General features: G+C 48.6%; 2 protein-coding genes across 5 annotated transcripts; both read right to left on the bottom strand.

Annotated features, from left to right (window-relative positions):
- Window positions 1–292: 292 nt before the first annotated feature.
- Window positions 293–4192, bottom strand: NDUFS5 (NADH:ubiquinone oxidoreductase subunit S5). The gene is made up of 3 exons (XM_081961616.1): window positions 4038–4192; window positions 1275–1492; window positions 293–546 (listed from the first exon to the last, which is right to left on the bottom strand). The coding sequence occupies exons 2-3, from the start codon at window positions 1488–1490 to the stop codon at window positions 457–459; spliced, it is 306 nt and encodes a 101-aa protein (XP_081817742.1). The 5' UTR covers window positions 1491–1492; window positions 4038–4192; the 3' UTR covers window positions 293–456.
- A 4944-nt stretch (window positions 4193–9136) lies between these two features.
- AZIN2 (antizyme inhibitor 2) lies at window positions 9137–26617 on the bottom strand. Of its 4 annotated transcripts, none has more exons than XM_081962755.1 (11): window positions 26483–26617; window positions 23780–23896; window positions 21683–21855; window positions 21073–21246; window positions 18952–19124; window positions 15790–15924; window positions 15123–15288; window positions 13551–13713; window positions 11792–11904; window positions 10533–10747; window positions 9139–9741 (listed from the first exon to the last, which is right to left on the bottom strand). In XM_081962755.1, exons 3-11 carry the CDS (start codon window positions 21779–21781, stop codon window positions 9597–9599), a joined length of 1383 nt encoding a protein of 460 aa, XP_081818881.1. In that variant the 5' UTR covers window positions 21782–21855; window positions 23780–23896; window positions 26483–26617; the 3' UTR covers window positions 9139–9596. The 4 variants fall into 4 exon arrangements, with proteins under 4 accessions (XP_081818883.1, XP_081818881.1, XP_081818880.1 ...); XM_081962754.1 differs by lacking the exon at window positions 26483–26617 and adding an exon at window positions 24025–24158; XM_081962756.1 differs by lacking the exons at window positions 21073–21246; window positions 26483–26617 and adding an exon at window positions 24025–24158 and having other exon boundaries at window positions 9140–9741.
- Window positions 26618–27112: the final 495 nt, after the last annotated feature.

Raw genomic sequence — 27112 nt, 5'->3', positions numbered from 1 at the left:
AGAATGCCGTATTGCAGGCTAATTCTGCTGACTGCCAGGGGTTTGATCCTGACAGGCTCAAGGTTGACTCAGCCTTCCATCCTTCGAGGTGGGTAAAATGAGGAGCCAGATTGTTGGGGGCAACAGGCTGACTCTATAAACCGCTTAGAGCACTGGGAGGCGATATACAAGGCTAAGTGCTATTGCTATTTACATTATGCAGCCAGATTTTCTAGAAGTAGTCTAACTTCTCCTTGCAAGGGATGATTTATACTTTTGACATCACACAGGCATGGCACCTGAACCAGTAACATTCCAGGCTCCAAAGAAGAACTTTATTCATGGGCAGGACTAGAAACCAAGAGAGAGAAATGAAAGGTTCCAACTAAACCATTCTTTAACAACCTCTTAAGAGCGGAGCTCTTTGGCTCCTGGGGAGCAAAGGAGGTTTCCTCCCTGGGGATCACAGCCAAACTCTCAGTCTTTATTCTGGTCAGTGGGTGGCGTGTACTTCCCCTCCTTAATCATTAAGTCCCTTTGCTTCAAGATGGCTCGGACACGCTGCATCTGCAAAAGGAAAGGAGCAGAAAAGACAGTCTCAGAATGAAATTATAGGCCTCGCCTGCCCATCCCACAACGGAAAGGGTAACATGTACAAAAATCACTTATTACACACACACACACACCTGGTTTGTCTTCAGTTTCCACAAGAGAACTCAGCTGGCACTACAATTTAATATCACCCCCCAAACACACACTTTTTGCTATTATTGGTAATAATAATTATTGGCAAGGGAAGTGCCCAGTGATGTCATCAGAAAGAATCTAATTCTAACATGTCTAGTAAAGAGGAGAAAAAAATAACAACACTGGAAACCAGCTATTTGCCCATCACATTCCAGTTGTGGCAAAAGAGGGGGTGGGGGCAGGGGCAGCTCTTGGATCTCCCATCTCTGGCCTTGCTCATCACCCCCTGCTGGGTGTTCAGGGTCACACACAGCGCCTGGGTGAGGTAAACTTTTTAGAAGACTGTGTCTTACATAAACTGCAATTTATTTGCTGCCAAAATATTTAAAAATTATGTTTGTAACTGTTGTTGCTAAGCACTCCAATCGATCCCCCTTTTTGGCTTAGTGCAATGGGTGAACCAGATGGTACCGAAGTGAAAAGCAGACCCCGGTGACATGCATGTCTGGGGAAAGAACTGCCCCATTTTCCACTGGCATGCTGCGTTCCCTGAGAAGGACCCAAGAACTCCCAAGAGGCGCTGCACATCCCAGCAATGCTCCTCTCACCATCTTGCTCTTGGTCATGCACTCCTGCAGATCCTCTGCCTCCAGCCGGCACTCCTCCTTGGCCCGGGACAGCCCAATGCCTTCCGAACACTCCAGCCACTCCTTCTCAAACGTGTGGCAGACGCTGGGCTGCTGAAAGGGCTGCTTGCTACTCAGGCGGAGCATCCATCGGTCTAGGTTAATGCCCAGCTGGTTTTGGAGATCCAGAAATGGCATGGCTGAAAGGCAGAAGGGACAGGTCAGGGGCAAGAAGGAATTAAGTCCCTGGCTAGGGATGGGGGATGGGCTGGAGTTGGGAGGAGCTTCTGGCATGGAAGGCTCTGTCCAAGGCCGGGAGGTTCTCAAGGGCAAAACACCTCATTTTCGCATGCAGTAATAATAATAATAATAATAATAATAATAATAATAATAATAATAATAATAATAATAATAATAATAATAATAATAATAATAATAATAATAATATTTTATTTGTTAGCCACACCCTCTCCCGAAGGACTCGGGGCGGCGTACAATAAAAAACACATAAAATACAAATATGGACAATACATACACAAAAATATAGACGTATACGTGCACGTGGAGGAGGTAGACAGATGAATGGAAACAGTTAAAATTGCAATTTAAAATCCCCTAAATAAAATTATAAAATTAAAAACCCGTCAGGAGCGATATGATCAAATTATGGTTGAGCCAGGCCAGCTACTTGGAATAGGTGGGTCTTGAGCTTTACACGGAAGGAGCGGAGGTCAGAGGTAGTCCTAATATCCGGAGGGAGGTCATTCCACAGGGCTGGGCCTGCCACAGAGAAGGCTCTGCTCCTAGGCGCCGCCCCTCGACACTGTCTGGTGGACGGCACCTGGAGAAGTCCCTCTCTGTGCGAGCGAATGGGTCGCAGGGATGTATGGGCAGGATACGATCCCGCAAGTAGCTAGGTCAATGAATCCTCTTAGGCACTGGAGGAATACAAATCTACTTTCTCACAATTTTATTTACTCTACTCCAAACATTGAAAACCCCACTCATGAGTTCTAACAGCTGCTCATGAGAGTTTGTAAAACCATGGGAGATGTTTAACCACTTGAAAAAAGTACATGTCTATACTGCTCCAATTTATCAAATGCCACACTGATTATGCACCATCAGCTCTTAGTAATCAGATAGATCTGCCCCTAAGTAGGTCCTCCGGGTCTTCCAATGGTACCTCCATCTCCACTGCAACGGAGTCCCCCTGGATTGCTACTGATTGTTCTCCTTTTTTCCTTCCACCTTTCCTAACATTGGAGCTTCTCCAGAGAACGGAGCCTGAAATGGGGCCATTCGAGCCTTGAGTGAGAACTCTGGGTTCATTTGTTCCATGGTGGACTGGTTGGTTTTCTTCGCTGTTCATGACATTGTCCAACACCCAAAGTTCAAAGTTACCCATACTCTTTCTATCCCAACTTCTGCTTTCATAGATGATTACGGGGAGAGCCTCCCTGGGCACAATTCTGACCCTCATAGGGCTAGGTACAGCAGAGCGTCTCTTCACTATTTTTACTCCAACCTAGACTATGGCGTATTTCTTGACTATGATGGCTGATCCTACGAGGCAGCAGCTCCTCACTTTCATATATTCCCTGCCAGTTCTAAGGCAGCTTGTTCTACTGATGGTTCTACTGGGATTGGTCCTCTTTATATTTAATTTAGCCCCATTTTTTTGTTTCTTAAGGTTTGTTACCAGAACTTGCCAAACCTTTGCATTTTCAACTATCAGGGTAATGGTATCAGCATAGGGCACAGGATTTGTGTCTTCCTCAGATTTTAAAAACATGCTCATCCTCTTCCACAATTATGGAATAGCTGCCATAAAGTGAACACTGATCAATATATATTTGGCATAAAAACTGAATAAGGGAGAGGATTAATCCTTGAAAAACTTGTGTTTATTCAAGCAATTTAGTCTGCTTCAATAACGGACAGAGTCCTTGTTTTTTTCTGGAAGGTGCATTTTTATAGTGAAATCGGGGGTGGGGGAGATGGGAGATGGGGGGAAACCACCACCTCCACTTTCCTTACTTGCACACACAGACGACACCAGTGATCTAAGGGCAGAAGAGCCACACCAGGATCCAGCTGAATAAGCTAACCCCCCCCCCCCATTTTTATATCATTGTTATTGTTTTTGTTGTTGTTGTGGGTTGCACAGTCAGCCAGATGTTTAGACAGGATTTGGTATTCCCAAGAATCTGGGCCTTTGGTGATGTTCTCTCAGGAGAATACTTGAAGGCTGCCCCCATGTAAACTGTGCTCTGCAGCTGATGCAATGTTGTCAATGCGGGTGGTGTTCCAGTGGTGCTCCAGATGTTTTGGGGGCTGCACCCAGCGCACCTGACGGTAGGGCTTCTATCTTCTTCCACGCTTTCATATTTTCCATTTTCCCCCAGCTCTTTCTCTTCTCTTCTGCTCTCTGCAGGCATCGCCCCATGCACGGACTATCCACCCAAGCGTTGAGTGACAGGTGCCAGTCAGTTGGACTGCTAAAGTGGATGACCCTCTCTCTGCCTCCACTTCCCCTCCTCCTCCTCCTCCCCTTTCCAGGCCGCCTCCCGCCTTCCCAGGGGCTGCGCGAGGACGGACACACGCCCGGGGGGGGGTGCTGTGAAAGGCTCCGCAGGCCCCCCCCCGGCCCCTCCCGCCTGGGAGCGATGGGAGTTCCAGTGCAAGACCGAAGCAGCCGCCCCCCCCCCGTCCCTCCCTCCCTCCCTCCCTCCTCCGCCGCACCTGTCCTCGGGCAGCGGCGCCGGCGCTTCCTCCCTGGCCGCCGTCCTTGCGGGGCTTTTACGTCACCGCGGCCGACGCGCAAACCTCGCGCCGGGAGAGGGCGGGGCCGTGAAGTGCGTGTGCATCGTAGAGGGGCTAAAGTGTAGAGGCGCCCAACCCTTCGTTTTGACAGGCAGCTTCCGGGGAGGAAATTGGACCGTCCCTTTTCCCACTGCAGGGCCTTGCGCCACGTGCCGTCAGGGCTCCTGCGGACATTTCAGACGCCTTTTAGCTAATCTTGCTGGTGGGAAGTTCCATCTGTAAAACATTTTATATTTGTTTCCTTTATATGCAGTAGACATTGTTAATTTATAATTTCTATCCCACAGCTTTTGCCATTTATCCAACTCTATAGAATAACCAAAGTTATCGTTGTTTCCTTGTTTTCTTTACTTGCGCTTCTTCCATTCTAATATTCAGTGGATGGATATAAATTCTTTTAATTAGTTTCTCGTCAGTTCTTGTTAGAAGCTGATCCAATTGTTGGTTTTTTTAAAATAAAAACCATATGTTTTAGCATTTTTTCATATCTTGATTGTATTTGTACCTGCCGCCATCATGCCAAATCTATCCCTTGAATGTTCAGTTCCTGTTTGTTTTTCAATTCCCCTTTCTCATTCAAAATATCTTTATATCGTATGATTTTTTCTGTATCAATCACATTTGGATGTATCAATGTTTTCATTGTTGAGAGCCAGACTGGTATTTTCAAATAGTGGTTTCCTTAATTTTTGCCCATATGGAAAACAGAACATTTCTAATATAGTGTCCTTGAAAATATGTGTGTATTTTATTTTTCCGTAGAAAGCTATGCTACACCAGTTGCAAATTTTGTCCCTCCAAAGTTAATAAAGTTATTCGTTCTTTTAGCCACATAAATGCAGATGCCTGATAGTATAACTCCCAATCTGGCAACCCAAAGCCTTTTCTGTATTAATCTTGTAACAGTTTCATACATATTCTTGCTTTTTTACCTTGCCAGATAATATTTGATACTTATCTTTTTAATTCCTCGAATTATTTCTTTTCCAGCTTTATTGGAACTGTTTGGAACAGGTATATTAATCTCTGTAAAGTTTTAATGTTACTATTCTTCCTATAGTAATAGCTGCAAGTTTTTCCACTTTTCCAAGTTAAATTTAATTTACTGTATCAATTTAACGTAATTATCTTCTTTTATAGTTGCACATCTCACTGCTAAATCAATACGCAAATATTTTACTTTCTTCACTATCTGAATATCTGTCTTCTCCATTAAATCTTTTTTCTGTTTATCTGTGAAGTTTTTGACTAAAATTTTATTTTTCTCTTTATTTACTTTTAATCCCCATAGTCGTCTTGTGGTTCCTCTATGATGAATACCAGGTCATCTGCAAATGCTTGTAGTTTGTGTTTTTCTTTTTTTATCTCCATCCCTTTTATTTCTGTGTTGTGCCTAATATTTCTATTTAGCACTTCAAATGTCAAAATAAATAGCAAAGGAGACAATGGACATCCCTATCTAGTGCCTTTTTGGATGTTAACATTTTCTGTTATGTCCCCATTTACACTCACTTTTGCAGTCTGTAGTAAATATTGCCTTGATCATATTAATAATTTTTTCACCAAATTTCATTTATTTTAATTGCAATATCATACATTGCCAATTTACATTATCAAAAGCTTTCTGCGTCTCTAAAAAGAGGGCCGTACTCTTCAATATGTTCAATAGCTTCATAAATGATTTATATTGGGGAATAAAAGGGGAACTCATCAAATTTACAGATGACACTGCTGGAAGAAAAATCCATCTGGTTCAGTTCCAAGCCAGGAGAAAGGCAAATGGGCTATTAAGAAAGACTGAGTCTGCTTTCTGTCTTTGAGAGCATGTTTCTCCATTTCTCTTTTGGAGAAATATAATGTTTTGTCTCTTTAATATTTCCCAAAATATTTCATTCTTCTGGGGGTAGGTGCTGACTTTCTACAATACTAAGCTGGCAGGAATAGCCAATACCCAAGGCAAGTTCAGGATCCAAAAAGATATTGACAAACTTGAACAATGGGCCCTATCCAACAAAATGAATTTTAATGTGGAAAAAGCAAAGTTTTACATTTAGGCAGGAAAAATCAAAGGTACAGATTAGGTGACACCTGGCTCAAAACAAGCAACAATGGATGGAAACTAATCGAGCAGAGAAGCAACCTAGAATTAAGGAGAAACTTCCTAACAGCGAGGACAATTAACCAATGGAACAGTTTTGCCTCCAGAAGTTGTGGGTGGTCCATCACCGGAGACTTTTAAGAAGAAACTGGACAGTCACTTCTCTGAAATGGTCTAGCCGGTTTGCTCGGAGGGTGGTTTTAAGCACTCCGAAGGCATCAGGGAAGCCTCCGGATGGTCCCTGAAGCCTCCGGAGGGCCCCCAGGGGGGTGGGGGGACTCTTTTCGCCCTCCCAAGGCTCCTATAAAGCCTCTGGAGGGCGAAAAAAGCATATAAAAATGGGGGGTCACGCATTGTGCGCACATGCGCACTGGGGGGGTCACACGTTGCATTATGGGTGCGGCACGCCCGCACACGACCCCCCTGCGCTCCCCCCACTTGTGGCACGCGAGCCAAAAAAGGTTTGCCATCGCTGCTCTAGGGTCTCCTGCTTGAGCAGGGAGTTGGACTAGAAGACCTCAAAGGTCACTTCCACCTCTATTCTAATTTGATCAGGTTATCCGTAATCCCAAAGGTGCCAGAGGCAAGTGGACTTTCTGTTTTTTCTTTGAAGACGTTTCGCTTCTCATCCAATAAGCTTCTTCAGCTCTGACTGGAGAATGGAGAATGGAAGGATTTATACTCCTTGCAAACAGATGGTTATTTGCATATTTTTAGCAAGTTATTAAGGCCACCTGTAATCCCTTTCATTAGACTAGACATACCCAATTCCTGGAACTGTTCTTTGTATGTTTTAGCCTCCAGACCCCTAATCCTCTTTGTTGCTCTTCTCTGCACTCTTTTTAGAGTCTCAACATCTTTTTTACATCTGGTGGTGACCAAAACCAGATGCAGTATTCCAAGTGTGGCCTTACCAAAAGCAGTACTAACACTTCATGTGATCTTGATTCTATCCCTCTGTTAATGCAGCCTAGGACTGTGTTGGCTTTTTTGGCAGCTGCAGCGCACTGTTAACTTATATTTAAATGGTTGCTAGGACTCTAAGACCCACCTGACAATTGCCAGGTAGAACCTATTCTGTACTTGTACATTTGATTTTTCTTGCCTAAGTGTAAAACTTTTCACATCACTGAATTGCATTTTGTTGGATAGGGTCCAGTGTTCAAGTCTGCTCAAGTTTGTCCAGATCCTTCTGGATCTTGAGCCTATCTTCTAAAGTGTACGTTTTCCATTTAGCTTGGTGTCATTTGCAAATTTAAAGAGTTCCCCTTCTATCCCTTCACCCAAATGGTTTATGAAAATGTTGAAGGGTACTGGGTCTAAGACAGAACCCCACAGCTTCATGTAGATGTACCGGTAGTTCCATTGAGGATAACACATCGAGTGTGGTTGGTCAACCAATTTACAAATCCATTTGGTGGTTATGCAGTCTATCCCACGCTTTTCTATCTTAGCAAGTAGTAGTTTGTCATGTATTTGGTCAAATGCTTTACTGATGTCCAGGTATACTATGTCCACGGCATTTCACTGGTTCACTAATTTAGTCTCTTTGTCAAAAAACGCGGTAAGATTTGTTTAGCATGAGTGTTTTTGACAAACTCATGTTGTTTCTACTGGTAGTAATAGCTTTGCTTGTTCCTAGGAGTTTGCAAATCCATTGTTTATTTCTCCAGGATCTTCCCTGGTACTGATGTCAAGCTAATTGGGCTGTAGTTTCCTGGATCTCCCCCCCCCCCCCATGTTTTGAAGATTACAACCACATCAGCAATTTTCTAATTCTCCGGTAGATATGGTTTCATATCCTTCAAAGACATTCATCGAGGAAAACTGCTGAAGCCTCAACAGCAATGTTCGAGCCCAAATAAACTCATTTCTTTTTGCCCATTTGGGAGGGGACAGTGCTGGTCTGCAGAAGAAATACTGACCTCGGAATCTTTGTTATGTTCTATAAGGCTTGTCTCTATAAAGATGGAAGATCCAACTGCCTCATTGTCAGCGCCCTCTGGTGGCCATGGATAGAAACGCTTTCACAGCTCAGCTGTTTTGACCTTCACCTGCTGCATAAAGGCCAATATAGTGTTGACCATGATTATACATCGGTGTTGTTGCATAAGGATGGGTAAGTGCAGGTTGCAGACCGGCTGACATGCACATCTCATCCCAACTGTGTGTTGTGTGTAGGTGCGCGTTCTGTGTGTTGATTGGCTGATCCGTCTGCCTGTTCTGTGCTTTGCTGCTTGAGCGCTCCGTAGCCAGAATGTTACATGTGCAGAAATATAAATGGGATCCCTGTGCACCATCTCAGAAGGACGCACCCTGATGCGCAGTGCAGGAGATGTCTGCTTGAGTCTTTACCTGGGGAGAACCGGGGGGGGGGGGCTAAAGCAACATGCTGAGCCCCAAAGAAGCAACTGATGGTTTTTGTAACTTGGAAGAAAGCCAGCTGCAGCCCATCTCTGGAAAAGAGACAGCGCACCTTTTGCCTTTGCCTAACTTCCTAGATTCTTCCCAAAACCTACCTACAGCTGTGTTCTTGGTTGCATTCCAATCTTTTTGCCCCTTCATATTCTCTGAAAGCGCAGTGCATCCGTTGAACCAAAGGGGGTTTTGCTGCAGTAAAGTAAACCTGAAGAGTTTGGAAGGCTTACTTCTGAGACAGGATGCGCCGCTTTGTCCCCAGCGTATACAATGGGAGAAAGCCATACAAATGGCACATCTTTTGGGAGCAGCAAGCCCGCCTCTTTGCTACAGCTTGTGAACTCTGAAGAGCTGAGATTCAATTTCACTTAAATGATATTAGCTAAATATAGTGGATAAGACGGGTCTCTAGTCACATGACTTCCCACACATTAAACGTGTCACTTTGATCTTATCTTTTGTTGGGTGAGAGCTGGGCCAAAGTGCTCAGAATTCCTTGAACCTGCCTAGATCCCCCCTTGCTCTTTTAGATGCCGAGGTTGTCTTGGCACATCAAAAGTAACTCTTCCCAAAGATCAGACTCCATCCAGTGGAACGAAGTGCCAACATGCAGACGGAGCAGCCACTGAAATATCTGGCTCTGAAGCAAGTAGAAGGATGGGCTGCTGTGGCCACCCTTCCCACTTTGCACGGCTGCAGGGGGCCTCAAATCCCTCTGCCGGCTTTGCCCCCAAGAACACCAAGACCAGGCTAGGAGGAACAGGATTTATGTTGCATACTTAAAAACCAGACTGCTTGGAAAGGAAGAAGAAGAAGGAGGAGAAACCAGACTTCAGGACAGAATCTGCAAGAGGCAGTCCGGCCATTGGCACAAAAGAGGAAGAGGCGAGGCAGGAGAGGACAAGGCAGGGCTCTGCTGGGAGGGGTCTCCCCCCCACCCCGTGACGAAGGACTGGCACAGCTTACATGATGCTTGCTGGAGTGAAGACGGGGACAACACATAGGGTGTCCGTGATCTCCCAGCCACAGGAGAGAGGGGCACATGTGCTCTCCCGATCCTCTTCTTCCGGGTACAGCGATTTCCCCTGGAGGAGCTGGACGGCTTCCCTGAAGGAGAAAGGAGCCAGCTGGGGTGAGATCTCTAGCTGGGAGGGAGACCCTGCCCTGCGGAAAGCGGCAGAGACTGACCGCTCCTTGGAGCCTTGGATGGCCCTCCCCAAGGGGGTGCAGTCAGGCGGGTGGGATTCTTGTAAAAGAGGTGGCTAACAATAAAGCTTTTGCTCCAGAATGTCCACAAAAGCCTTTCTAGTTGCTTGCACCTGACATCAGTTCAACACCTGGAATGGGGCCAGGGGATCCTCCCCACTCTGGGACTCAACAGGAGTTTCAAATGTAAGGTTGCCGCAGCCTGAGAGGTGGACCAGATCAGAAACAGCTAGAACTCCATTTTACTGGGACGGGAGGAGAACCTTCCTTGGTGGCTTTTGCTCCTTTGCTTCCCTCTCCTCCCTCTTCATGGGGCTGGCGTGGAGGGGAGCCCGCCTGAGCCTCTTCTGCTGCTGGACTCCATGCAGGCGTCTGCGCCTGTTGTGTCCACGGCTTCTCTATCTGGCGTCTCCCAGTCGCCTCTTGGGCTCCCTGCAAATAGCCTGCAATTCTCCTGCATTTTTAAAGAAGGGGGGAGGGATCCTAGTATTGCTAGAATGCTCTCGTCATTTCAGCCTTCTGTGGGATCCCCTGGGGCAAAAGTGGTTCTGGCAATGTCAGGGCCAGAGCAAGATCCAGGCAGGGGTTTTCTAGTCCCTGGTGGCTTCTATTGCATCATTGGAGGCTTTGTGGGGTGGAAATGGAGGTGCTCCTCCTCCCCCCCTTTCCTCCCACTCCAAAAACCATCTTACCAGGCCACTCTGGACATAGCGTAGTGAATCGAGGTTGGGGGAGATCCCTGGAAAGAGGAGGGGGCCAGCACAGAGTGGGCCCCCATGTTCTCAAAGATCAGCCAGTCCCCGACCTGCAGCTCAGGCAGTTCCAGGCCATCTGCAATTCGGTCCAACCCATCGTCCGTTGGTCCCCAGAAGCTGCTGTTGTGCAAAGGGGCATCTGGTGGGGGTTTCTGCAAAGAGGAGAAAAGAACGGTAAGCGGCCGGACCTCCTGGGATCCTCACAGTTCAAGCGGAACTTTCAGCCGACTTTCTCAAGAGGGGACAGCCATCATCTAGGGATAGTCCTCGATTTACGACCACAACGGAGTCCAAAACTTCCACTGCTGAGGAAGATAGCTGTTAATTAAACTTTGCACAATTTTTCTTGCCACAGTTACGAAGCAAATCACTGCCGTTAAGTTAGTAGCCCTCTTCTTAAGCGAATCCGGCTTCTCCCGTTGACTTGTCAGAAGGTCGCAAAAGGGGATCACGCGACACTGCGACTGTCATAGGTAGGAGTCAGTTGCCAAAGGTCTGAATTTTGACCATGTGCTGCAATGGTTGTAAGTGTGAAAAAGAGCCATGTGACTTTTTTCAGTGCCAATGTAACTTTGAGTGGTTACTAAATGAATGGCTGTAAGTCAAGGACTATTGTATTCCGAGACGTTTTATAAATTCTCAGAATCCTAAATCCTATTTGCAGAAATTTTATATATTCTTAGGTATTCAGAATGTCTGTGGCAGGCAATTTCCAGCATTGTAATGTTAGCCACTGTCCCTATGGATGCTTCGGTGTCTCTGCCGGAAAACAGCTGCCAATCAAGGCAGAGCCTTCCAAGAAACAGTTCAGATTCCGGGGGGACCCCACTCCTTTCATCCCCACAAGCCCAACCTGAAGAAAGAGAGAGGGCCCAAAGTCACCCACTGAAGTTGGGGGGAGGGGAACTGAACCGACGCCTCTTGGATCCTAGCCCCACATCCTCCCCAGAACACCATGTGTGACCCGCACTGGACCGAAAGCCCAGGCCGCTGACCTGCTGGCGCACAGTCAGAAGGAAACAGGGTGTCACTCAAGGCCCAGAAGGGGGAAGCCGCCACCATCACCACCTCTGGCAGAGGCAGAAGGCAGGGAGGGGGCCCTGGAGCACCCAAGCAGGAGGGAACCAGACTTCAGGTCCTTCGTGAGCAGGAAAGGAGAGACTTCTGTCCCTGGCTGAGTCACGGCCTCTCCTTACCTTAGGCAGGATGGGGACGGGGCAGATGTTGCTGAAGATGACCGAGCCAAGAGAGCCGTAGACGCCATCGTTAATGTGGTAGACGAAGCTCTTCTTGCCCTCGGCGTCTTCCTCTGAGGAAACCAAAGGGCAGCCACAGTCAGGGAGGCCTTGGGAGACGGAGGAGGGGAAGCCATCCCAGACAGGTGGGTGGGTGGGTGGGTGGGTGGGGGCTTCATTCTTGAGTCTCAGGCCCTCCCACTTGTGGGAACCTGGGCACCCGGCCTCCCACCCTGTGGGGAGGAGGATGGACTGGCAAAGTGCAAATTCAGAATTGCACTTCCCTCCCCAGCCAGAATTGGGCCTCCCTTTGGCTGGACGTGGGGAGAGAAGCAGCAGCCCCTCCTTGCAAGGCAATCTGGGGGTTAAGGAGCTGGGCAAACGCAGCCGTGGTGGGGAAGACCTTGCGCCAATGCAATTGCACCCAGGGTCATTTCTGCCTCCACCCGGAGCTGACTTGGAAGCTGAAGCTGGTCCAGAATGGAGCTGAGCTGGTAGTTACAGGACATGCAAAAGTGCCCACGTAGGGCAGGACTGGTATTGACTTCCCTTCCCTGCCGGTTTGAATATGTGCACTCCCTTTGCTCGCACATGCCACCTCCACACATGCGCTAAGCCTTCCGCATATGTGCTTTTCACTAAAAAGGACCCTAAATAGGATGCCATAGAGCCGGGGGTGGGGGGTCACCCACGATTTCCACTACTGGTTCAGGCAAACCAGTCCAAATCCCACCTCTGGCGCAGGCCCTGGCTTTAGCCTAAGGTCAAGTGGGCACTGGGCTAGGGAGCCAAAGCATAGGTGGTGGCAATTTGGCCCCTCCTTCCCCAAAACAAAGTCCACAAGAAAAATGCTTAAAGCAGGTGAAATGCACAGGTTATCTGCAGCCCCTTCGGCTCCTATGGATTTGGCCTGAGCCCACCACCCACTCCCACTCCCTCCTGTCCAGGAGGGCCGTCCGAGAGGAGCCACGGAGAGAGACAGCTCTGCCACGGTGCCTGGTCAGTGAAGCAACTTACGCCCCACGTGTGGACCGTCCTGTTGTCCCTAAGGCCGTGGGCGCTGGGCCAGGGTGCTCAGTGAATCCGACGTTGAGCGACAGTGAAGAGGCGTTTTGGGGTCATGAACTCAAACGCTACTTTCGGTTCTGAGGTTGATGGTTTCATAATATTTAAACTTGACTTGTTTTGAATTGGGCCACTTTATAAATTGAGTAAATAAATAAAATAAACTCTAGCTTTGCAAAGAAGCTCCTGGTAGGGCTGAGTTTTCCTTGGGTCCAGAATGGGATGGACGGAGAGGAAGTTTGGCTCCTTGATTCCCAGCTGCTCATTTCCAGCCAGGCTCCAAGAGGGGCAAAGGCGGGCAGCGAGGAAAGGCGTGGCCTCGGGTCAAGTGGGGGGGGCAGCATCAGTGGTGGGATTCAGCATTTGCTACTACGGGTTCTGTGGGCGTGGCTTTGTGGGCGTGGCAGGGGAAGGATCCTGCCAAATCCCCGTCCCCTCCCCACTCTCAAACCTTCTGCTACCAGTTCTCCAGAACCGCTCAGAACTGGCCGAATGCCTCCCAGTCTGGGCAGCATGTTTGGAGGGATTCACACACGCCATGTCCATGCAGGGTGTGGCTTGTTTATCCTAGCCTTGGGTGTTCTATGCCTCCAGCTGCTGGCTGCAAAGCAGGATGGAGGGTCCCTGGGAGGGAGACAGTCCGCTCTGGACCTACCGTCTGAGCCCAGCTGGTCCAGGGGAACTTCCTTCTTGGCAATGACATTAACCACCAAGGTAAAGGCCGACTGGACATAGTAGCGCCCCAGCTCAGCAAGGATCTCAACCCCACAGCCTTCAGGGAAGTAGAGGTCCAAGGCAGAGTTGATCACAGCTGCTGTCTGAAAGAGTCCGGTGGGTGGGAGGGAGAAGAGAGGAAACCTCGCCATTACACGCACAGGCACCCAAAGGCCTGCCTGGACTTTGCAGCGGTTGGGAAAAGAGGCAGCTTGGGCTGCAGTCAAACACCTTTCGGTTGCTTTGTCTTCATAGCAGCGTTTGGCAAGTAAGCTGGGAGGAGCTCCTAAGCAGGATGTCATCTGGCACAAAGCATGGAAGCCCTTCCATGCACTGCCAGGACCTAGTGACGGCTCCTTCCTTCCTTCCTTCCTTCCTTCCTTCCTTCCTTCCTTCCTTCCTTCCTTCCTTCCTTCCTTCCATTCCCTTCCCTCCTTCCTTCCTTCCTTCTTTTACCCACCCACCCATTCTATTATCCATCCATCCATCCATCTCTGATGTAATCTTGCCCTCTCCCAGCCACCATTGATTCTTAAAGAGAAACAGTCACCCAGTAACTCTGCAAAGGGTCTCATCCCATTTCGAAAGGTCCTGGTCATGGCTGAGAGTCTTAGCATGGCAGGAACTGGGCATGACTAGTCTAGGGAAGAGAAGGACCAGGGGAGACAAGATAGCCATCTTCCAATATTTGAGAGGCCGCCACAGAGAGGAGGGGATTAAGCTATTCTCCAAAGCACCTGGAGTCCAGACAAGGAAACTGACCAAGGAGAGAGATTCAACCTGGAATTAAAGAGGAATTTTCTCCAGTGAGAACAATCAACCCATGGGACAGGAGTTGCCTTCGGAAGTTGTGGGAGCTTCATCCCTGGAGGCTTTCAAGAAGAGACTGGACTGCCATCTGTCAGAAATGGAGTAGGGTCTCCTGCTTGGGCAGGGGGTTGGACTAGATGACCTACAAGGTCCCTTCCAACTCTGTTAATCTGTATTTATATCGGTATCTGTATTTATTTATAACTTGACCCAAGGCTGGTGGCTGAGCAGCACAGCAGAAAACCCCGTGAAAGTTTAGCCTCAGAGGGTCATTGGAGATGCTTGTGCAGCAACATACGCGCCACTTATGGGTTGCATTCAGTGGCTGAAACAACCTCCAAGGCAGAAAACTGACGCAGAGCATATCTGGGCCTCTTGGGAAGAATTGTGTCAGTGCTGGCTATGAATGCTGGTTTTAGAATTGCTGGAAGGTTCTCGAACCTCTGGACTGCAAAGAGGAAGTGAGAAACAACAAGCAGGACACAAAACACGGATACTTGAGTGTGCCACCTACTTGAGCCACATCCTTTTGATTCTTCAGCAAATATTTTGATTTTTTTCCACACACCATTCAATTCTTGACTCAACAGAACTTAGAGTGTGGCCTCCCACATCAAGGGCGCGGGTACTCCTGGCAGGCCGAGAGGTCCTTGGACTCCCTCAATGTGCTCCCAAGGCAGGATTCCAGCACGAGGCCTCCTACCTCTTCGAAGTGCCTCCTCGACTCTTCCGGGCAGGGAAGTCCTCCTCCAATGTCCAGGAGACGAATCTTGTAGCCCAGCTCTGCAGCCATTTCCACGACCAGGCGAGCATCTGCTATGGATTGGGTGAAGATCTGAGGGTCAGTGCAGCTGCTTCCAATGTGAAAGCTAGAAAAGAAAGCAGATAAATTACCTGTGAACACTTACAGTCTATCTAGAAGACTTTACTCAGGGAAATTGTGGGGCTCACGGCTAACATTGACCTCTGCCTGTGGGTGGCCACTTCTATGGGTCACCACCCAGGTATTGCTTGCTCCCAGGTATTGCTTGACCCCAATTAGGGGTCCCCACCTCAGACACGTCCATGGTTTTCTTTCTTCAGTCAGAAAAAAGCCCCATGGAACACGGTTCTCCCATGTCTCCTCCTGAGCATTCCACTCTATGTGCCCCCTTCAACACGAAGGCTTCACGGAAGGTGCCATCAGGTGTTTCTGGGTTCTGCCCTGTGCTCAGTCTTTTAACCAGGTATTGCTAGCCCAACGACCAAAGGCACCGAGACCTCCAGCAAAAGGTGAAGGAAGAGGAGCCATTGGGAGAAAGAACTGAGTGCAGAGAGGAGGGACCAGGGAGAGTTGGCAGCTGTCATGAGAAAAGGATCTCTGCCCCTACCTGATGCCCACCACCTCGATGTTCATCTGCTTGGCAATCTCGAGGAGATGTCGGCAGGTTTTAAGGGTGGCACCAAATTTCACACTCAGATGATTGGCGCTCCTGGAGTCATCCGTGGCCAGCTGCAGAATCATTCTGGGGAATGGGAAGATCAGGCCTGTTTGGTGACAGCTAACAACTGTGCTTTACCTTCTATTTTCATGAGATAATTAAATTTCTTCTCCCATATTCCTTTCAGGGGAAAGATCTGCCCATGGCTTTTGGCTCAAAATAAATCAGTTGCTTCTGGACAAGACACTACTGGGAGATCCCAGCACTGTAAAATTGGCTACGAATTTTAAAAAACAATATTGGAGGAAGAGAACAAGCCTCTTGCATGCTGTTGACATAAAAAATTACATGGGGATCACCCTGAAGTTCAAGGGAGATTTTACTTTTAAAAGTACCCAGGAAGTTGTGCTTTTTATATTATAAAATATGTTTTATAGATCAAGCAGATAAAATCTATTTAAAAGTATATACAGCACTGTAAAAAAAAGCCTAAACCTGGCTTTTCAGTCTTCAGCTGGTGGTCTGGGAGAAAATTTCTCTCTCCCCCCCCCCCCCCCATACAAACAAAGAAACAAACAAACACTTTGGGAAACCAAAGTCATGCAAGCTGATATTATCTTTACTATCAGGTTATAGTCACAGAAACTTACAAGTCTAAATGCGGTCTTCCATTCCCCCCCTCCCCCTTATCTTTGTGAGAACTAGGGAGGGTCTTCTGTGAGATGCCCTCTCAGGCCACAATTCTGGCCTGGACTCAGATGTCTTTCATCTGACTCTTGTCTCAGTTGTGGCTCTTCCTCCTGCCCCACAAGGTCATTCCCCCTGCCCTGCCCATCACACACACCCCACTTTTGTCCAACTGCTGCTTATTGCAAAAGAATCTGAATTTTGGATAGATTTGCAGAACGCACTAAAACCAGGGAGGTCCTGGTGGTAATATTAATATTTTAAGAGCAAGAAAACAGTTTCTGTGGAACCAATCAAGATGTCTTTTGTTTATTGAAGAGCAGTAAAAGTGGTGAGGTTGCTTCGTCCACATAAAGTAGTCAGGAAGGAACAGACTCCTAAGACAGCCAGTTCCACTTGGGAGGATTTTCCCCATTGTCCAACTGAAATGTCTTTCTTTGTAATTTAACACATTGTTTCTTCTCCAACAACTCTGAAAATTCAGAGATCAGGCAGGAGAAGTTGCTGCAGATCTGACAGGAACCTGGAAGGGGGCTTTTTCTCCTGGACCCCCCCCCCCCGGAATCTCATTACACACACACACACACACACACACACACACACACACACACCCATCAGATTTGCCCCAAGACAAGATCTTAAAGACCTTTTGCCATCAAGCCTGGGGCCCTAATGGTGTGGATAAGCCCGTTTATCAGTTACCTTAATTGGGAAGATTATTACTGCTGTTGTGGGTTGCCTTTTCAGCTGCTATGTATGTTATTTATTATGTTATTTATTGTTTTAATTCTGTTTTATCATGGCCCAATGGGCAGCCATATCAATTTAAACAATAAATAAAATTTTTCCATGTGACAACTCGTCAAAAATTTGAAGGCAGATATCATCTCTATTTCCAAAGATGCTTTTTTCAAGAGGCAACTGGACTTTAGGTTTTTCTTTGAGGACGTTTCGCTTCTCATCCCAGAAGATTCTTCAGCCCTGACTGGAAGGTGGGGAGTGGAAGGATTTACACTTCCATTATGCTTCTACAGTACTATAAATCCTTCCATTCCGCCCCATCCAGTCAGAGCTGAAGAAGCTTCTTGGGTGACAAGTGAAACATCTTCAAAAAAAAAAAAAACCCAGAAAGTGCAGCTGCCTTTTTCAAAAGCCCCTTTGGGACAACCACGACCGGATGGCTGAGAATCTCCAAAGGGATGCCTGCTTCCCCTTTTTTTCTCTAGTCTAAGCCCGCCTCTTTTCTCCAATCGCTCCTGCTAGATCCTTTATCACCTCGCTTGCTTAACCTAAAAACGAATCCAGTCAACTGAAGCTCCAGATGGGCACAGACATGTTATCCTCATGACACACTTAACATACGTAGCTGGTTAAAGCCTTGAAGCCACATTCACATCATAATGCTAAATCTGATTAGTTTTAATGTTGCTTAGTGTTTTTCGGGTTTAGCGTGTTTTGCAAATCCAGTTTTAGTTTACTGTTGATGGAAAGCATGTGTGAACTTTGAAAATAGGTAATTCAGTAATGAAGTTACACATGTGCAAATCTACCCAGAAAATCTCTCTTCTGATTTAATTCTGAATTGTATTCACTGATTTAATTTGGTGATTAATGTGCACCTTTCCAAGTTGTGCTTAGGTGACCTGCTGATCCATCAATTGGTCAACCACATTTAATGTTGTATGAACTCAGCCCAGATTATGGTGGTTTGGTGCACGGTGCTGCCCCCAGAATGCAGGCTGAGCTACCCTGGAAAGCCCGTTTGCCAATGCAGAATCTTCCCAGCACATCCTCATCAGTCCCAGCTTGAGCAGGAGACAGTGGGATTCCAGAGAAGAAAGAAGTAAGGGGAAGAATGAATTGCTACCTATTTGTAATTGTTCGCACTATGTCAAAAGGCAGAGGAAGGAAAATGAGTTTGTACTGTGAGAATTTCAAAATATGGTATGGGTTCTCTTGCTTGAGCAGGGGGCTGGACTAGAAGACCTCCAAGGTCCCTTCCAGCTCTATTCTAATCTAATCAAATACCTGGTTGTGTTGATACATCATCATTCCCCGTGGCTAACTAAACCCTGGTTTAATTAATTAATCCAGTTACCTACATGCTGAACCATTTAGTGGCAAAGGTGGCCGAATGCCCTAAATCTTTCCACTGGGAGCTTCAATGCTCTAATTCACGGTATCTTTTCCTTGAACTGAATAGAAAAGGGGCTTATTGGAAGAGACTATTTGTAGAAGGCTTCTTGGGTTATTAAGCTAACCAGGAGGAATAAAGCCTCTTCTCTCCTACCAGAAACTCTTTCTAGGAGGCCAGGAGCTCTTGAGCTCTTCATGTTTGGTACCCAGTTATGACTGACAAGATTTCTCCCCCCGTCTTTGCAGCCACCTCTTCCGGCATAATGTGCCCAGGTGCCGCTGGCCTACCTGGCGGACGGGAACCTCCGTGCGACTTTCCCGAGCTCCACTTCATTGTCAAAGGTCATCAGCTGCACCCCTTGGCTGGCCGCATATCGGATCAGGGAGACCTGCTTGCAGGCGCTGGTGCAGATGAGCCTGTCCGGTGGAACTCCAGTGCTCTTCACCAGGGCCATCTCTGTCTGGGGAGTGACAACCAGAGAAGGGAAAGGGACTTGGTCATCTGAACTTGGGGCTGGGGGTGATGGGGCCAAGACCAGGCACTGACCCCCAAACTCCTGCATCCTGTGAAACCCCACTGGAGAGAGGCAATTGTCAAGGGTTCAAGTCACCCCGAAATGCTAACCTCAAGGGGCCAAACGGGATCCAGGAAGCCAATGGTGGGCTTGAGAGCCAAACGCCCATGGAGCTTTCCTTTCCTTTCCTGGTGTTCTCACTGAACGTGTTTCCCTGTGGGAAGTCCCTCGGCTTGCCCGGCTCTATTATCCACCCAAATGGGGCAGCTGTGACTCACTTAACTGCCGTGACAAAAAGGTCAAAAAATCCGGCACGGCCCACTTAAAACCACCAGCTTGCTCAGAAGTGGAAAGTCTGATCCCAGTTGCAGTCATAAGTTGAGGAATACCCATAATGCCTTCCAGTCAGGGTCACTTTGCAGTAGAAACTGGTCCCTCCCTGCTTCTGATGAGCCTCTTCCCCAATCAGCAGATGGGATGATACTAATGGAATGGATGGAATGCAGCCTGTCTAATATCTAGGCACATTTACTGATGCGGCTGAAATATTATTGTTTATCCTTGTTAGCTTCTCTATTCTTCCTCTTACTGGCATGATGATGATGATGATTCTGCTGCTTTGCATGCACACTAAGAGCTTCTGCACCAGAGACAAACTGCTCGTGTGTCTAATCACACTTGGCCAATTCAATTCAACTTCCATCTTAATTACCATCAGGGGTTTGTTTTGGTTTTGTTTGCCTTCCGTGGCCTTTCTTGGCACACTGATCTTTCAACCCTTAAAAAAAAAAAACCCACATAAATCTCACTGATGCACAGGGAGCCTTTTCTTACAGGAAACATTTCAGGAACAGTTTGCAAAGCCTTTGGGGAGGTGATGGATTTGCAGTCCACAGCCACCTTGCAAGGTTAGAGAGAACTCTTGTGGCTAGGAGTTGCTGTCATTACATCCCAGGAGGCAGAACTGATTCATCCTCAAAACACACAAGGTGCCTTCTAGGCATTCATCTTAAAGCCCCCCCTCCCCCACACCGCTCCTATCCCAGGTTACTGAAGTGCCTAAATCCAGGTGTTTCCAAGTGCCAGAGGTTCTCCAGCTGTAGTACTATCAGATCTGCTTGGAAGACTGATTGGGGAAGAGGCTCATCCTAAGCAGAGAGGGACCAGTTTCTACCTGCAAGGTGACCCTGACTGGAAGGCCTCGACTTACGGCCGCAACTGGGATCAGGCTTTCCGTTGCTGAGTGAGGCGGTGGTTTTAAGGAGGCCGTGCCGGATTTTTTGAGGCAGATAAGCAAATCACTGCCCTGAAGTGAATCACACCGTTTACTTTGTGGCAAATGGTAATCGGGTGATCCCGGGCACTGCGACCGTCATAAATACACTCTGGCTGCCAAGCACCCAAATCCTGATCTTGTGACCGTGAGGAGGCTGTGAGAACTGTAAGTGTGAGGACTGGGCTATACGTCACATTCTTCAGTGCTGTTGTAATCTTGAACAGTTGCTAAATGAAAGGTTATAAACCGAGGACTGGCAGCAGCCGGATTGTCTCATTGAGATTCCTGGAAGGGTGAGACGAAGGTGGCTTTCCTTTCCCTGGACGTAAGCGTTGATCCGCTGCAGGAGAGCTCCACAACTCCGGACTCCCCGCCCCACCTGGCTGGAAAGGGAACCGGCACCCTCTCCCCCCCCCCTTCTGTGGGGCACCCGGAGGGCGTCCCACAGGGGCTTCTTTTGGAAAGGCAACTGGGCTTCTTTTGTTTTTCCTTGAAGACATTTTGCTTCTCAACCAGGGAGCTTCTTCAGTCCTGGGTTCGAGTGGTTCAGTGTGACCTTTTTGCCTGCCCCCTCCGGAGCTCCCCCCCCCCGTGTCTCCAGGGACCATCCCACCCCACCTTGTTGGTGCAGCTGAATCCAGCCCCCAGCCCTGCCAGCATCTGCACCACGCCCCTGCTGCTGTTGCACTTCAAGGGGTAGAGGGGCTTGACCCGCGGCAGGGCCTTGAGGAGGCGCACGTGTTTCTTCACCACGTCCTCCAGATTTGCCACAAAAAAGGCTTCTCGGCTGCCCTGGAGAGGAAGAAGCACAATCAGCACAAGTGCAAACGGATCGGTTTTGTACCCGGCTCTACAGGGGTCTCCCCACCTCCGTAAAGGTTGGAGTCAGAGTGCTTCCCCTCAGAGACTGTATCCCCAGGTCCCCGGCCCTCTCCAGATGGATGTTAGTTTGGTCGTCATGGCCGGTCTCCGGAGTCTCACAAGCTAGCTGCAAAACCGAGCAGAAGATTCTCCTTCCACTTTTGGGAGTGGGCGGGTTTCACTAACTTTGGCTACACAAATTCTACAATGGAAGAGCTGAATTCTGTGCCCATTGTGGAGTCTTATCCTTTATCCCAAATGGCTCAGGCACATTTGCCAATGGGAAGCCCGCACCCTGGGATGATCTACATGCCCCCACACTCCCTCCATCCTTGGTGCATGGAAAGCCAACTGCCCTGGTCCTCACCGTCTGGGCAACCTTGAGGAGGAGACTCTCCAGGAGATCCCGAGTGGTGAAGCCCTCCTCCACCATCATGACATCCGATTCATCCAGGTACCTGGTCATTGTTACCACCAAAGGAGGATCTTTCTTCGAAAGCCTCCGTCAGTAGGGGGGATAGTTTTTAAGTATGCAACACACTGTGGAGGGAAAGAGACATCATCAGGAAGCTCCTTCTCAACCATCTGAGATGACAAACAGCTACTTCACACCAGTGGCTCCTCTGCCAGGTGCCGGGTGGTTTAAGCAGGAAGATTAGAAAGGGTTCTCCTTCCTGAACCTGGCAGGAGATCCCGAAGGCTCTTGGATTTCTTTCTCCAACCTGATGCACAGGATGGCAAAATATTTCAGGTTGGAAAAGGTGTCCAGAAAGTCTGAAGATCTGTTGGCCAACTACTTTGATGAGGCCTTTTGAAAGCTTATATCTTTTAATAAAATTAGTTTAGTTGGAAAAGGTGCTACCAGGCTCCCAATCAACATATCTACATGTACAGGTAAGGACCTTTCAGTGACTACTGTGATGCCTGGGTGCAGACTCTGACTTTACGGGTGGAGCAGATGAGCCTGACCTGAAACTAGGTCAGTGCGTTTGCAACCTCTGCTCTGCTTTTTTGTCCTCTGATCAGATCCAGATGGTGACAACTTTGTCTTGCTTGCTGAATGGAAAATGCCAGCATGCTGCTTTCTCCCACACCTATAAAGAGGATAAATGTGGCCGATTGCTTTGCACATTGCTTGCCCTTTTGTTTAACGGAGCTTTCTTAGGTTGGATGGCAGGGCCGACAACGAGCCCCGTTGGCCCACTAAAGTCAGCCGCTTTGCTTCAGAAGCTTCTTAGGAGAAGATCATGGGCTGGGGGAAAGTTTCAATTGCAGACCAAAGGAGTGTCTGTGCAGAAAGCAACACCCCAGGTTTGTCCTCAGACATAAGGGCTTCCTCTCTAGCCCTGCGCTGTCTGGTAGCCATTGGGCAAATGCACAAGTCTTCCCATGGCACCCAACTGCCACCAAAACTCACTTTGGGGCACAGTAACTGCTGAGAAGCCGCCTTCTCTTGTTTCTGCTTAATGTGTGTAAAATAAAGGGTTATGGAGAAACTTGGATTGAGGCAGAACTCTCAGTGAAGTGATAAAGTGTGAGGGTAACTTAGAATGTGACTCTGGAGTAAGGATGCCGGTGGTCCGTGTGTGTGTGTGTGTGGTAGGTGTGCACCTATTTTTACTGATGAACTATTGGACAGGACTTTTGGCCAGTCTCTCACTCTCAGCCCAACCTACCTCACAGGGTTGTTGTTGTGGGGAAAGTGGGAGGAGGAAGAGTGTTGGATGTTTGCCCTCTTGACTTATTCATAAAAAATAATAAAGAAGATGGGATACAAATAAAATAAAATAAAAAATATAAACCAATGGTCACCCAAGGGAGGGTTTAGAAAATCTTCTAGAAGGACTTCCTGGTTTTTGCTCCAGCAGATGCAAAAAGGGGGAAAGAAAGATCCCCGTCCTGCTTGTTTCCTGCCTTGGGAAGCATCGGGGGAGCTACGCAGTTGAGGGGAGAATTTGGGATTGCAGGGCCAGGAAGGGATTCGCAAGGAGAAAGAAGGACCCTCCGAGTCTCATCCAGCCTCAGTTCATCCTGCTCCCAGACCAGTCCTGGAAATGCCCAGGCCCTCCAGCCTCCGGCTCCCACCCCTTCCAAGCCTGGACGGAGAAAAATTAGTAGCAATTTAAGTGGGGTAACAAATTGGATAAAAGTTATCTGAGAAAGTGCGTGTTTATATTTGTCTGTGTGCATCTCTACTCTCCTTTCAATACGGATGGCCTTTCTTTTGGAGAAGTGAGCTTTTGTGAGATTCTCACTCTGCCTCCCTCCGATCCCCACATGCCAGGCAGAGAAGGGGAGGGGCGTTAACCCCTATTGAAGCACTTCATGGGTCAGGGAAGAGGGAAGAGCAGACCTCCCCTGCTCCTGCCCTCCTTCTGTGCTGGGGGAGGGTCGGATGCTTCCCCTTCCCCTCCCTTCAATCCCCACCAGTCCTTGCCGGGGGGGGGGGGGGGGGCCGCCTCACCGTCCCGAAGCCTTCCTCCTTCCCAGGTGGCTAGGTGTGATGCCAGGGGGGTCCTCCGGTGAACTCTGAGCTTCTGCAACACCCCGAGGCGCAGTTGCTGCTGGGGATCCGAGGTCTCTGCAGACGGGAGATGGGCAGGAGGATCAGAGCCCTGCAAGCTCCCTCTTCCCTAATCCACAGCCCAGGTCCTTCCCCAGGCATCCTCCTCCAGCCCTCCCCTCCCTCCCTCCCTCCCTCCCACCCACCTTAAAAAGCATTTAAACGGATTTTGCCCATGGGTCTCCCAAGAGTAAATATAGGCTTCGGCAGTGGCTCCTCCTCCTCCTCCTCCTCCAAAGCCTACACCATGCAAAGCAGCACCAGCTAATCTTCAGCTCTGGGTAGATGCTGGTCCCTTATATAGCCCCCCCCCCCCACATCTCAGCTCACAAGAGTCGCCATGGTGACCAAGCCCAGCCATCCGATTGGCTGAGGGGGAAGAAAGCAAGCATGAGCGATGGAGAGATGCTGAACTGATGGCCCGGGGGCTGGAAAAGGAGGGGCTCCAGTGGCTTCCGGCTGATGGGGAGGAGAATTTTCCTTGAGGGTGGAAGTGGGTCCCCAAATGTGTCGCCCTCTGCCAGGAGAAGCAGTTGCAGATCAGGGGTCTCCCTGAGGAAGGGTGCCAAACAAGATCGATCCCTCAGCAAGAGGACTTATTTACAGTCAGCTGGACACCCTCCAGTGGCACAGGATATGCCCAGGCAAGGAGTTTAAGGGCTTTTTATACATATTTGCATTCCGCTGCACGAGCATATTAAAATGGAATTTTTACGTGGATTTTATATGGTTCTTACTGCTTTTTCTCCTTCACCTACAGCGGTGTTTCTCAACCTTGGGGACTTTGTCCTGTGGACTTCAACTCCCAGAATTCCCCAAGGTTGAGAAACACTGACCTACAGTAATGTCGGGATCTGCACAAGCATGTTTCCGAAAGGAAAAAGCCATTGTTAAAAGAGGAAAAAAGCAACGAAACCTAAAGGCTTTGCTTTGGCTTCAGAAGCACCCAGGCTAGCAGTGCAGGAGAAAAGAGGAATTTTACAAATTGCTCTTCCTAAACCAGTGGTCAACACAAGATGAAAGAACCCTTCACCTAGACGCAGACCCTCCCCCATTTCCACAACTGGATTCTGCTGGGCAGAGGCCCCTGTGACTAAGGAGTCCGCCGCAGCTGGCCTTCCTCTCCCCAGGCACTCTGGCCATCCTCAGGAGCAACCTTGGCAAGAGCAATGAGACAGAGGGGTTGGCCTTCCTCACGCAGATCACAAAGATCTACTTTGGGGATCCCTTCAGAAGCAGATTTCCCCATTAGGCTCTTTTGCTACCTGGGGAAACCGCCAAGCTTCTCCCCGATCATGTCTGTCATTTTGAGTTTATACATAGTGAGTGCGATATCACTAGACAACAAAAATGTTGCTTCCGGAACAGTTTTCTGTGTGTATTATCGATTTTTGGTTGCTAATCACAAAAATAACCTGCAATTATAATCTGTATCCACATACTCTATAGAGATCTCATCCCTGCAATGTATACCCTTCAGTACATTGGAAAGGAGGCCAAACCAGCCCTCAGCCGAGATGGAGAACACAGGGACCCACGACTCCCTTTGTGCCACCCCTTTCCCCGGGGGAAGATGGGGCCACAGATTAACCCAGTGAGACGCTTCCACCGCAGTGGGTGCTTTGCATGGTCCAGGAACCCGGCTCTTCTCCACTGCCCCCGAACAGAGCGCAGTTCCTCAGCTGCAGCTGTCCAAGGAGAACCAAGGACCCCGAGAGCCTGCACCGCTGGAGGGCCCAACAGGAGCCCCAGGAGATGGCCCTGGGAAGGGCAGCCCGTTTTGCCCTGGAGGCAAAAGGGCCTAAAGTGCACAGAAGCCCAACATTTGGGGGACCCCGCAGCCTTCTCCCCACTGGCCAGGGGGCCTGCTTGGAATGCTGTCGACAGCAACACCTGGAGGATTGCAGGCTTCCTCCTGGCATCTCCCACTCCCCAGTAAAGCAGCCCCTGGAGGGAATAATGGGGGCGTCTCTAGGCAAGGGAGCTCCCTGGGAGAAAGGTCCAGCAGCCCCCTGGAAGCCGAGCGTTTGGGGGATCGGGAGGAGGCTTTGGCACAGAGGGCAAGTGCCACCTGCTATGGGGAGATAAAAATAAAATAAACCTAGCAGGCTCCTAAACGGAGAAAAAACATTCCAGTCCAAAATCTGAACTGTTGCAAGTTAAGTTTATTCGTGGCAAAAGTTTGACTTGTCTGCAGGTGATCCACAATCTGTCTATGCTCAGAGAAGGGGGTTATTTCATTCCTTTGTGCAACCCAGGACTCGCTATTAAAGAGACGGGATCCAAGACTTGGCCTCACTCAGTCCTATGCAGATTTCATCCTCTGTGGGATCCAGCAAGTGGGTGACTAGGAAAGACTAATAATAGTTTGAGGGTGGGGTTGGGGAGGAAGTTTCCAACAGAAACTAGCCAATGTTAAACCACATGGAAAGTCTATTCACAAGTACAAAAGTAGATGTAAATGTTTAAATTATACTGTACTGCTTTGCATGTTACGGTTAACATTTAATATTAATTTAAAGGGAGAGGAAGCCATCACACTAGTCCCCTCTTTAACCCTTAGGCTAGCAAAAGGTTTGTGCACAATAATTGAGAGACCTGCACCTTGAATAGGCCAGTCGTCATAAAAGCCTTGGTTCCTCTCATGCATTTTATGCACCTCTTCCCTTCTACTGCATTTCACCCAGAACCGCTGTGAAGCCCGAAGCTGGCCTAACTGTGGCCATTTTCTTTTCCGTAGCTTTCCTCTAAGGAGGTTTCTCTGCACGTTGCCCCTCAGAGTTCTCGTGGTTGGGGTTATGTATTTCTTGGAACCTCGACCGCCTCTTTACCTGAGGGAGGGAGGGAGGGAGGGGGCTTCCTTTATCCCAACTGCTGTCCAGGAGCAAACTCGGGGGGGGGGAGAAAAGAGGGTGGAGGGGGGCGCCTCCCATTCCAAAGAGCAATTCCTCCGGGTTAGTATTTCTTTTAAAATGCAATTTGGACTGTTGAGATCGACGGGTGCAGATCAAAGGATTCAACCGCGTTTCTCAACCTTAGCGACTTTGAGAGGACTTCAACTCCCAGAATTCTCCCCAAACGCGGCCGGAATCCGTTTCCGAGCCAGCTAATCCCACCCGGAGCGCCACCTTCCGGTTACGAGGCGGGGGGAGGGGGTGTAAGATCTTTTACTACCATTTCCGGGATATATTTGCATATATTTTCGTGCTCCAATCAACAGCCACGCAGCCCAAG

This window comes from Natrix helvetica, assembly GCF_964273705.1.
Source record: "Natrix helvetica genome assembly, chromosome: 9".
NCBI classification, from domain to species: domain Eukaryota; kingdom Metazoa; phylum Chordata; class Lepidosauria; order Squamata; family Natricidae; genus Natrix; species Natrix helvetica.
Note: the sequence above shows the minus strand (reverse complement) of the source record. Positions and strands in the feature narration are given on the sequence as shown.

Excerpts from the sequence above, each read along its gene's own strand:
- NDUFS5 (XM_081961616.1), bottom strand. The coding sequence starts at position 1,490 with ATGCCATTTCTGGATCTCCAAAACCAGCTGGGCATTAACCTAGACCGA. Across the intron at positions 547-1,274 it reads GCATGACCAAGAGCAAGATG|ATGCAGCGTGTCCGAGCCAT; the intron begins GTGAGAGGAGCA and ends TTCCTTTTGCAG.
- AZIN2 (XM_081962755.1), bottom strand. The coding sequence starts at position 21,781 with ATGACCAGGTACCTGGATGAATCGGATGTCATGATGGTGGAGGAGGGC. Across the intron at positions 15,289-15,789 it reads ATCGAGGTGGTGGGCATCAG|CTTTCACATTGGAAGCAGCT; the intron begins GTAGGGGCAGAG and ends TTTCTTTTCTAG. Across the intron at positions 11,905-13,550 it reads GGACCAGCTGGGCTCAGACG|AGGAAGACGCCGAGGGCAAG; the intron begins GTAGGTCCAGAG and ends TGGTTTCCTCAG.